The sequence below is a fragment of the Anas acuta genome, chromosome 2, assembly GCF_963932015.1.
Source record: "Anas acuta chromosome 2, bAnaAcu1.1, whole genome shotgun sequence".
Taxonomy (NCBI): Eukaryota; Metazoa; Chordata; class Aves; order Anseriformes; family Anatidae; genus Anas; species Anas acuta.
In genome coordinates this window covers 109,755,086-109,767,294 of record NC_088980.1, presented here as the reverse complement: position 1 = coordinate 109,767,294, position 12,209 = coordinate 109,755,086, and the positions used below count along the sequence as shown (strand labels likewise).

Below are 12,209 nucleotides of genomic sequence, written 5' to 3'. Positions count from 1 at the left end.
TACCTCCAGTCACTGCTGCAGGTAAGGTTGACATCAAGCTGTACAGCGCAATCAAAAACATACTTACATCTTAGCTCATTTTACAGGTACAGCCATAATCAAGGCACAAAGATCTTCTACAAGTATTTTTCTTCAATAAAGTTGTACAAAATAATATTACATTTTACAGTCTGTACAATATAATAAACCAGCAGTAAAACAAAAAAATATATATAGGGAGAGGACTGTTGTCCAAGAATGATCGGAACTAAAAGGATCATTTGTGGACAGCACAAATAACGTAAGTGAGGGTGGTAAATTTTCTGCCTAGATGCAACAGGCTGAAAAGTAGCTGTAATTCAAATGCCTGAGGTGTGCAGAGACACTTAGCTCCAAAACCCCAGAAAAATTGCTTTGTCTTCACTATTCCTCTCATTATCTACTCTACTTCCTGTGCCAGTAACGGCTTAAAAGAGGAGGTCACTTTATCAGTTGACCTGCAACTCAGAAATGCTAAAAACTGTGACAGAGTAATAAATATTGTGGTGCTGCTACATTGTGTGTCTACTTCCTCAACAGTATTTAATAACCTGATACAAAGTGCATTAATCTTTTTTTCACCCATCAAGTACTCTTCAATGTCATGTTAAAAAGGAAACCCACACAGAGGGATAGCTATGACTTTTAGTGTCATCCAGCTAACATACCAGTTTGAACTGACGTTAACCTGCTGGAAAAAATTTAGCAGGTCATGCTCAGTTAAAAAAAAAACAACAAAACCTAAGGGAACAGAGGTAGCCAAAGGGCTTAGTGGAATGACGAAGAAGTGGCATGTCAAAATAAAGCACAAAAATAGTCCCAAAAAGCATGAAGGAAAAACAACCCAAACTTGCTTCGAATCAGCTTTAAGGTTAAATAATTAAAGTAAACAAAGTGAAGAGACTGACATTTCTATAGTATATTCTTCCACCCTGTGTGGGGTAGTATCAAGAGAAAGAGTAAGGAGCAAAGAATTTAAAACCACAGGTTCCACGGTGATCCCCCTCACAAGAGTTCGTACTGGCGAAGATGCATTCTTTGAATGATGTCTCGACAGTCGTTGAACACTCTGCGGATATTTTCTGTGTCCACTGCACACGTAAAGTGTGGGTAGCAATAATGCCGGCCGTCTCCACTCGCTGTACTTATCCTCTGTGGAAACAGAGAAAAAAACATGGTAAGGAGTTGTTCCTCACAGGTTTCCCCTCCCGGTGACCTGGGGACTTACTGGAGGCCAAGAAACTTGGACACGTTACATATATATAATACTTTAAATAAATAAAGTGGAATTACCAATACAGTGGCTGGGTTCACGTAAAATAATAAAACAAGCACAAAGCCAGCAAACATCAGACCACTCAGAAATAAATTTTCATAAGGCTGCTGCACAACTCTTTAGGTTGCTGACTTAAGCTCCAATGTTATTTTGTTGAAATGCCCCAGGACCTTAAAATATGTTAAAAGTGACAGTTTTGTTCTGTGCGGCTATAGGGCTGAGATCGGTAAATCCTAGTCCAGATCCTGCAGACATAGAAGATACAGAAATTCATCAAAGATGGAGGCCAGTTGTTGGGAGAAACCTTTTTGTAAACTTTTTCTGAATGTTAATACAAATTACAATGGCTAAATAACGAAAGGCAATGGTCTTTTCTCTGTGGCTACACTGTACATTTTTAATACGGTGATTTATTTTACAAGTGGGAGTAAGCTTTTAAGTATGTCCAGCTAAAGATATGCAAAACTACTGGCATCTAGAAGCAGTGTTTTATATAAATAGAGCAATAAGAAGTTGCAGATATTTGCAGGTAAAATTAGATATTCAACATTACTTAAACAGAAGGCTCTTAAATATATATTAAAAAATATTTTCTTCTTACTAAGCTACACTCAGTATCTAGTTCAAGGATTACCCTCATGAGAAATATTAATTTAATAGCCCATGCAACTCACGGGTAAGTTGTTCAGACCATATCTGAAGCATGAAGTACATTAAATAATAATGAAGTTTAAATAATAAAGTAAATAATAAAGTTTTATGAACTACTTCAATGGTGGCAAAATTCTGAAACAATTGCAATTTTGATTGTATTTTTCCACCTGCAGGACACAGGCTTCCAGATCTCCTAGAGTTGTTTGGGGAGATCAGTGTCTTGTAAATTTGGAGGAAATCTGACCCCTAGGGCTGGAAAGATGATGGCGTGCATGGAAAGTAACAATGACTGGGAACACTAAAAAGTGCAGCAGTGTTTCTGGTTTTGATGCAACAGCTGCTTTGCATCTTTTCCCCTGCAGATCTATATGAAAGTCTGTCCCCTGACACTTCTCTCATTTTAGGACGTGAGATTTTTACCCCACTCAAAACTCAGTCTGAAGAGTAGTGTTTTACTCGGCACCAGGTCAGAGGGGAAAAATACGCTCTGGGCCAATGGAAGAACATTTCCTTTCCTAGAACACCAGAGGGAACGCTTAATGTCAGCGTCCCTGTACTCCAGGGGTGGGGATGACAAACAATTTTCAGTGAGGAGCCAGGCAAACTAGCCGAGGAAGCTCAGCCTGTGTATCCGAACAGCTGCTCCTACAACTCCAAAATAGAGCTTTTTAAAAACCAGAAGGAACCAGAGGAGCCGGGCCAATGTTTTAAAGGGTGTTACCTTTATACTGGGGATGTATTAAAACAAAACATCACCAGCTGGAGAATCCTGTGTACAAAACACCAAAATTGGGATAGGGAGTGTTTTGAACAATGAGTTCAAAAGAGCTTGGCAGGAGAAAGGATGTACGGAGAGCTTGGGAGGAGAAAGGATGTGCCTGCACCTTCAGCCTGTGTCAGAAGGAAGGAGAATTTCCTCTAAAACACATTTCCTGCTACGGGAGCTGCTGTCACCAGCTGGGGGGCAAGCGGCGAGAGCTGCCTGGGAGAGAAAACACCATCGTCGAAAGCCGAGCTGGATTGCCAGCCCGGCAGCAGCAGCGTGCTTCCTGCCAGGCCTCACCCAGTGCTTTCCCCGGTTAAAAATTAATCACTTTGGTTTCATCGGTGCTCGCAGCCGACCTCCTGCTGAAGCCTGCAGACACCACGGGCAGCCACACTGGTTCTGAAATGAGCAGCCGATGCGTTTTGCCTTCCTAATGCTCGTATGTTACCTTTTAGCTGTATTTGTTGGGGATGTTTTTATACTTATCTGCAGGTTGAAAATGATTGATCACTACTTCTTCCTTTCACCTGGCTAAGGACATGAGACCCCTTCCCCAGTCTGTACGCTGCGTCTATTTGTCTTGTACCCCTCTCTCCAGAACCACAGCCTCTCCCCAGGACCATTTCTGCTGGGCCTGAGCACCAACCTCTGTCCCTGCGTGGCCCTGTTGTTGCCACCACCCACCAGGCTCATTCAGGCTCTTCAGACCCCTTACCTGACCAGAAACACCTCGCTTGCAAGACTTCCCGTTCAAACAGATGAAAAGTTTAAAGTAACTGTTCAAATAACTACGTTTCTCTATTTTTTTTTAAAGCTGAATAAAACAAAGCACAAAACCAGGAGAGAGAAACCCAGGAATCATTTATGGAGGAGATGCTCTCTGCCAAGCCTACAGTGCACGGGTGGCACTGGGGAGAAGCAGTTTTGGCCCCATGCCCAAGCCCCGGGAGCTGCTGGCAGGTGCTGGTCCCAGCCCAAACTCTGCTCCTGCACCCCAAACCCATGGCACCCACGGCTGCCAAGGGCCTCTGCAGCTCTGTGGTTGTTTTTTTTTAATGTGGTTGCAATGCCTACACCCCCTTCCCTCCCTACCTGCTTCGTAGGTGGCCTCTTTATATAACGCACGTGAGTCATCGCAGGTAAGGATCTCGCCCTTGAAGTATTTTTTTTGATAATGAAGAAACAAAAAGGCGGGGAGTTTCACCCTAGTTTTCCTTTCACCTGGTTCCCTTGGACCCTCCTTCCTAACTGGACACCCTCCCTGTCTGCCTCACAGCACGTCGGCATGACTGCCAGAGAGCCTTGGCTCAAAGTGCTCTTTTTTTGGTGACTCTTATTTCAGAGCAGTGCAATCTGATGGTTTTCCTCATAATCCGGAAGGTTAAGGCAGTGAGTGGAAATCCCCCAAGTGTGAACATAATTAATTGCTTCTTTCTCAGTTGTTGATTCAACAGCTGTAAATCCTAACAATGCTCCTAAACGCATGACTTCAAACTTCTTAATTCTAATGATTACACTTGTTCTCGCGAACACCCCCATATAGGTTCTATAAGTAGGGCAGGATTTGAAGTGCTAAGCTTTAGTTCTGGTCTCCGTTACTACTTTGCAGGGTTGGAATGACTCAATATGACTGAAACCGTAAGTTATTTTGGATTAAGCCCCTGTTTCTGGTAGGAATGCTGGGCTGTGATTGTGTGACTGATAATTGCCTGTATCTGTGATATGTAGATAACACCTCTTCGGTTCCAGCTTCAGAGGAAATCTTAATCACAAAAATAACTGTGACCAAACAAGTCAGCTTCCTTACTGATTCCTCAGTAGGGCGAGGCAAACCTCCTAACTCACACAACAGTCAACAGAATTACATTTTAAGGATAAAATCTGCTTTCTCGTTTATTCCCTCTTGCCAGCTAAACACCGCCAAAGCCCTTGGAAGACTGCAGGTTAAAAAACCAAAAGCTGATTTGCTTGGGCACGGACTGGACTGACACGCAAAATAAACATCCAAGGCAACAGTCCGTGGCATCTTACAGGTGAAGCCAACCACAGGAAATCTCACTAACTTGCAATGGAAATAGTCCGCGGCGCTGCCTTCCCGAGCACAGTGTGATGCTGGCAGCACCCACAGTGAACCTGGCAACGAGCTGGCAGCCAGACACCTGATTCCAGCTCCTACCTACCTGTTGTGAGGTACTTTGCAAGGCAGGTGACTTTGTATTAAATGGGCATTAAAAACCTGTGAGCGCCGGAGAAAGTTCTGCAAGATGGGCGGATGAAAGGAGTTAGGGAATTGCCAGACACGCTCCTCTCCTTCTAGCTTTCTGCAAAACCCCGTCAGTTTTCCCTAAATAAACTATGCCATCTGCCAGTATTTCCTATGATAGAATCATGCATAAGATCAAAATTACTCACTAAAAACTCATCCCGGATGAAGAACTTGGCTCTTGTGACTTTGGGGTCTTCTCCTGCATCTGGTGTTGCTGTTCAATTAAAAACAAATTACATCAGAAACATGAAAAGCAAACAATCCTCCATTTTTCATAATAAAAGATTTAATAAAGAGGAAGTAGTCCTTCAATACAGAAATTAAAGCCACAGGAGACTCCTGATGCACAGTTCTGAAATGGAAGCAGACTGTAAAATCTGAAATAAACTTCTAAACATCTTTTAGGGTCCTGAAAATTGCTGAAACTTGTGCAAGCGTCATTGGTCATACCATGATGAAGAGGCTTACTCACATCCATAAATTTGTTCACATAAAAGCAAACCAAATGGGGGTTAGGGTTTAAAGTTTATCAGAAAATCTGACTAGAAAAAGCAGCTGAGCTGTTTGATTTGTGCAACACAAGAGCACCTCTGTAAGAAAAGATTCTGAAGGCAGGGATTTGGGTTTAAAAATGGCTAGAGCAAGATTACGCTTGGAAAAAAAAAAGTCATACTATTAAAAGATCTTTTAAAATGTATCTTTTTCTTCCAGGCCCCAAGTCAGCAGAATTCTTAGATGTATTGCCACTTAAATGTACGAGATTAAATTCTTGTTGCACTGGAGGCTAATTCCTTGGTACTAGTTGTTCGTCATGAAGTCGTCTCTATCCAGACCATATAACAACTGTATTTACTCTAAGTGTAAAAATCAAACAATGCAGTGAAGAGATAATCTCTTCATTTCCCTTTGGTGTGGTTTCTCCTCAACTAAGGTACCACATCAAATGCTAATAAACGTAATATTGTAAAGGACAAAATTTATTGGGATATGGAAACATTTTCTACTCTTATCTACAGCAGTAGGCATAAACCGAGAGCAGCTGCATAACCAGCGGCATCTTAGAGTTCAGTGCTGCTGACCTTAAATAATGTGGTCTGAAATTAGAGAATAAATGAACAGGTTAAAGACAGAGCTGCTTCATATGTAAATATTCCGGATCACTCAGGATTATCTGCTGTGAAATCCCACTGAGAAACATGAAAAGCGACTTTATCCTGACAACTTGCTTACTATGAAAAATGTTGATTTGAACAATTTACCCAAACTCGATGTATATGGAGTGTATGCTTGGGAGAGAGAGATTGATGTGATAGTGACAAAAGATTTCTGTAAGTCCTTAGGGTTATAAAACTGGTGCCAGGTTAACTCAGATTTTAGGAACGTTTATTTATCCTCTGCACTTGAAACTCAGTATCATACTCTTGAAATTCCAGGCCTGAATGGAAGGTGAAAATCGCTTATTCTTTTCACTTCCATAATTTAGGCTGCTGTTGATGGTGAGTGGAGGATGTAAGCCTTTTCTGACAGGTCACCTCGAGCCCTGTGGCAGGGAAAATGTCAACTGGCTGAAACAGAGGCTATAGTGGTCATAAAGTGCAAGTTTTACTCCTTTTACTGGACACAGACTTGAAGCATTTGGCAAACAGTCTGCCTGGTATAAAACAGGTGTAACACTTGATCACAAACCCAGCAGCCTGAACAGCACAGGGCAGAGCAGGCTGCTTTGCCTTGTACACTCCTGTAACAACATTTCATGTGAAAGAGCTGTGTGTGAGTTTGTGTGCGTGTGTGACAGAGACAGAGAGGTGCTGTGGACTGGGCCATGCCAGTTAGCCAAAGCCCTGAAGTGGTGAAAAAACTTACCATCCTCAGGTACAGTGTAATGCGCGTATTCAGGAAAGTAATCTTCAATTTTTGATTTCCCTGCCAAGACTTTTTCAGCCAGCATGTCCTGTTTATTCAAGAACAAAATGATAGAAATGGTCCGTAACCACCTGTCAAAAACAAACCAAATGTTTGGGTTATCTCCGACACATTAATCAAAGAAAACATATCACATCAATGGAAAATTTATGGACTGTCTCTGCATGGGTTATTTGGAACATACTTCTACAGAAAAGAAATAAAATCTAAAATTATTATTTCAGTTGAGTTTTATCTATGCTGGTGGATATATTTATAGGATCTGTATATAAACTTATAAAATCTCCAATAGACATAACTGAAAGGAATGGTCTTCAAACATTGTTTTCTAAACTATCCTTTTGATATCAAGTTGGGAAATTGATGATGGTTCCTGAAAGCACCACAGTCCAAAAACTGACATTTCTGTCTACTTTGTTTGGTTTTGCTGAAGCAAAAGACAAAGGCTGGAAAACTCTGTTCTCCCAGTCTGCTCTGTCTTAACCAATATCTCATCCACAGAAATATCCTGCCTGCTAGGATGACCTGTATGGCACCTGATGAATCAAAAGTAAATAATCCCTCTTCTTCCCCAATTAGTACCTAGCCATCACTGTGGCAATGCACCTTTGGGACCTCACTTAATGTTTCTCCTCACTTTACCTTCAGTCAGCTCACAGTGCAAAGCACTGTGAAGTATGTGTGCTAAAAAAAATTTCATTAACTTAAGTATTGTTTTTATTTATTCTCTGCTAGGAACACAGTTAGACTGCTATTTGGTCTCGTATTTATGTGTCACTCTGGCAGCAGTGGTGAAGCAATGTGTGCCACTCCACATGCACCCTGTGACCTGGCCCCACCTGGACATTTTCTGAATAATCAATACGAGTATTTGCTAAAATGGGTTCTAATTTGTAGGGAGTTGAAATGTAGCTAAACTTGCAGGGGGTGAAGAAAGAAGTATATTTTACCTGTTATTCCAGATACTTTTGAAAAGGTCCAGGGATTCCCGTAGTCTGTTTGTGTTATTGTCTTCCCTTATTACCATGTTGTAGCTGCTGCAAGCCACAACGAAGATTATAGCCGTGACGTCTGGACAAAGCACACAGAAGAAAGGAGAGGGAAAAGAAACTGTTATCGCAGCACATACACCTCGGGGTAATACCACCATTACTCCCCGAATTGCCCCAGACACCTGAAGAAAATATTTATAACATTGGATTTCTGCATTAGTGACACACTATGTTCTCAGCGTAAGGAAAACGATGTAAATGTAAAGTATATTCAAAATAAAACCATGGAATATTTTCACTTACCATTGAAGCATTGAATCCATTTTCTTCTCTCGTCTCTCTGGCCACCTACATCAAACATGCTGTTAAAAAGCCATAGGATGTTATATCACTCATGTGCACTAGGGAAGTCACATGAAGCATGCAGCACAAGTGTTCATTTTATGAATCTGACAGCTCCAAGGGCAGCGGCACTAAAGTACTGCCTGAAGGGAAGAGAGACCTGCGGACGCTGAGCTGCATGTCAGAGCGCTGCACCACTCCACCTGCCCTGCTCTGCCGGGAGAACGCTACCATAAAGTGAGAAATACTCTTTTTCCAGGAAAAGTGCTGGCCTTTCTGGTGTGCGGAAACGCACGTGACATGTTTGGTTGGGGCTACTGCATTACAAACAAGCACAGGTTTCATCATATTTCGAAGCATGGTGGAGAGAGTGCATTGTCTACAAGGAGGAGGACACAGGCAGCTCTTCAGTTCACCAGCACTGTCACCTTTTTGCGTGAGAACCAGTGAGTGGAGGCAGCCCAGTGGGAAATGTTTTAACAGAAATTAACACAAATTAATAAAATTTCGAGACACAGAGCTTGCAGCCTTCCAGAAGGAAGACATTTAACTCTCTTTGTCCCACTGTACCAATTGTGACTTGTGGCAAGATACCGAGTGCTGTGAGACCTTACCCCAAAAGTATTTTATGAGTTTACAGTGCTCTATCAACAAAACAGTTGGCAAAAACAGCCCCATGAGAGAGCAGTGTTAATATACATGACTAGTATCAGCTTTTTTATGAAGTACGAGGCAATTTTACTGGGACCTACTGAAACTGCTAAAAAACAAACTAAATCAAACAGTCCTTGCCCCCTCCCTACACCTCACTTTACCAAGAACAGACGAACACAGACATCTGAACTAAGTTGTTAAGGATTAGTAAGATAATCATAAATTATAACTAATAGACTTACTGGAAATTTACTTTATCTACTTGAAATCTTGTTTCAAAAATCCCTGATGTCAAAACTCTGCATCTTAATAGGTCCTGGAAATGAGAACACGGAAGCTGATTAGTGACATTTTTTTTTCTATCCTGATTTTCTTTCTAAATACATGCAATAATATTTTCCATTAAAAGTCTTAAATGTTCCATTTAATTAGAGTTCAATCAGACTTGGTAAACCCGCATTTGTCCATACTGACACGGTAGATACACAAACAACATCTCTGAATTTGGCTTGTGCACACTCTGGAAGCAGAACAATACCCTATGTGTGTTCTCCTTTGTGCACACTGAAACCAATAATTGATTATCATATAATTTTATATGTGACGTGGATAATGAATTCTGAAGTTACATAAAACTAAGAAAAATATGTTGTTCATGTTGTAAAGTCAAGTATTCAAATGTTAGAAAACTCCAGATTTACAGTTGCCCAGGCAACCTTAATTCTGCCCTCTTTTGTACTGAATGAGACAGGAATCCTATTGAAATAATAGCTTCTGACTAAGTAATTAAAGCTCTATTACAGTGCACAGGGGAACAGAATTTAGGCTGCAGGTAAATTTGGCATTTCTTTCTTATTTTTCATGCTAGCAGTACTTTACACTTAAATAACATTCTTTTAATAATTAAAAAAAAAATAATTTCCTGCTTTCTCAAAGGAAGTAGGTAAAAGCAATTTATGATGCATACCTGAAGAAACTAGCTTTCCCTGTGCCATTACCATCACTAGCAGGTATTTTAGCCTTGACTATCCAGCACTGCTGCTGGAGCAAAAGTTTTCTGCCTGCCGAACACCGAAGGCCTCGTCTGATCTTCAGAGACATAGGGCATTTCTTCCCAAAGGAAACGTCAGGAAAAAAATTTGAGACAGCTAAATAACAGAGCAAATCCTCCTGTGACGAATGATTGCTCAAGGTAGAGGAAGGCCTCACAAGAACAAATATAGGGCAACACTAACATAAATAATAAAAGCAAAAATGAAGCTTTGCTTCACTGATTTCTCTCTCCAGCTGAGCAATACTGATGCTACAGTCAGGCCACGGGGTCTACATGGAGTAAATCTCACTGCAACCACTTTTGTCTGGAAATGTCCTGAGGGCTTTAATAATTGATTCTATGTCGGGTCGACTACATGAGTTTCACCTCATAGTACAACGTGTATTATTTTTTATTGCTTTCTATTTCAGGATACTTGTCAGAGTAATTGGACAGGCTTATGGTTATAGACTTGAACTAGGTCTGAAGGTACAGGTTCTGCTCCACATACTTCCCTGTGTGTTCCCTGGCAAGTCACTTCATTTCTCTGAATTTCAGTCCTTGATTACACAATGAGATTCAACAGTTTGATTTCATTGTTTTAAGAGCATCCACGCATCATACACCTTGGGTAGTTAGACTGAATTACCCAGTGTAGGGATTCTCTTTTACTATGAGTATTTGCAGTTTACCACGTGGCCTGCAATCTTGATGGAGACTACTAGATGATAGCAGGATGCTGGCACTGAAAAATAACAGCCTCTGAATAAGTTGGCTGAGGAGATGTCCTGCCCAAGGAAACCAGGCAGCCTGAGCTCAGGGAAGCCAGCTGAAGCCATGCATCATGCCGAAGCCTCTTCTCACTCCAAGGCTGCACCATTTCACATGTCCTGCAAGTACGGCTTAAATGGAAACTACTCTGCCCACAGGAGATGGGCACAGGCTGAAAAGAAGGTGTCTGCATGCCCGCAGGGAAATCCATGAGGTCTGCTGCTGCTTTGGTGCTCCCCGCTGAGTTTGGACATGGGACCCACTGCAGGCTGCTGTCCCTGAAGGACCCTGCTGACGGACACGGGATGCCTCCCTTCAGGTTTCCATCACCTCCACTGCTGCAATAAAACACTCCTTCTGTGTAGCAAAGGCTGGTGATGGAAACCCTAGGCTTTTACATGAATGTTTTGTTTGCTTTGTTTGTGGGACACAGAATGGAAGGCAAGGAGAAATAACAGACATATTACAGAAACCACCAACCTGCATGTAACAACACTAAAATACAAGCTTACCCCCACCAAAAGGCCTCTTTAACACCCATTACTTGAACTGCTAGACTGTATTTTGATAGTATGGGGCATGGCATATTTCAGCTGCTGGTGGGACTAAACTAAATTACCTGAAGAATTCATACAAACGGGTGACTTGGTTCAGACCCTATCCCATTAGTTACACTAACCTGATCTGTGGGTGTGTAGTCATCCATGCTGACGCTGTCAATTCTTTCTAAAAAGCTGGAAGAGAAAAAAAAATGCACTTAGATATGTAAAATCCTGTCTAGTATAGCACTTTTCATGCTACTTTTTCCGATTTAGATTTCAGCTGCAAAGTAAAATCACAAGTCTGATAGTAAAGCTACGAGCCCAATGCTTTACTTATATTGCTTGGGGTTGTAATTTCTGAGCCCCAAATCTCTTTACCTAGACTTTGCTTCAGTATAGCACTTTTACACTTACCATTATGCAGTACTCACAAGCAGTCCAAATGCAGTTAAATGTCACAATTTTGTGAAATCCAGGTCTATCCATGTGTCATAACATTATGAGGTTGCTTAAACATACACAAGATTCTGGGTTTTTTCAGAAAGAAAATGGGGAGAAGGGTTTCCTTTATTTAGCTGGCTTAGCACAATGCCATGTTGATTACAGTCTCAGCAATGTTAGCAGAACTGTTAGTTAATGTATACGAGGAGCTTTGGCCTGAAATGTTTCCCCTGAACACTGCAGCTAAAGCGTAAGAACTGGAAAAGAAAACTGCACGAAATGGAGGTTACCCAGTCTGCCTGTTTACATTGCCGGAACTCAGTGAAATCCATGAGGTGAAACACAACTGCAGAGAAGAGCAAGAGGAAAGGGAACCAGAAAAAAAGGGGGACTACATCTCCAATTATTTTAAAGATCCTTTCGAGCTCTAATTCTTTCCTAGGACATGTTAGAATAGCAGTAATAAGGATATAAAAATGGGATTTTCTATGCAGAGCTAAAATAGACAGGTTCTCCTCCTTCACTTTCACC

The 12,209-nt window shown here is 41.4% G+C and overlaps 1 protein-coding gene across 2 annotated transcripts in view; it reads right to left on the bottom strand.

Moving 5' to 3' along the window:
• Positions 1-922: 922 nt before the first annotated feature.
• GNAL (G protein subunit alpha L) overlaps positions 923-12,209 on the bottom strand; it is a 191,790-nt gene continuing 180,503 nt past the window's right edge. For both annotated transcript variants that reach the window (XM_068671658.1, XM_068671659.1), the window contains exons 6-12: positions 11,375-11,429; positions 9,134-9,207; positions 8,199-8,257; positions 7,854-7,974; positions 6,844-6,974; positions 5,127-5,194; positions 923-1,170 (exon numbers count right to left, since the gene is read on the bottom strand). In XM_068671658.1, the coding sequence (XP_068527759.1) occupies positions 1,024-1,170; positions 5,127-5,194; positions 6,844-6,974; positions 7,854-7,974; positions 8,199-8,257; positions 9,134-9,207; positions 11,375-11,429 (655 nt within the window). In that variant the 3' untranslated portion in view covers positions 923-1,023. The remainder of the gene's footprint in view (positions 1,171-5,126; positions 5,195-6,843; positions 6,975-7,853; positions 7,975-8,198; positions 8,258-9,133; positions 9,208-11,374; positions 11,430-12,209) is intronic.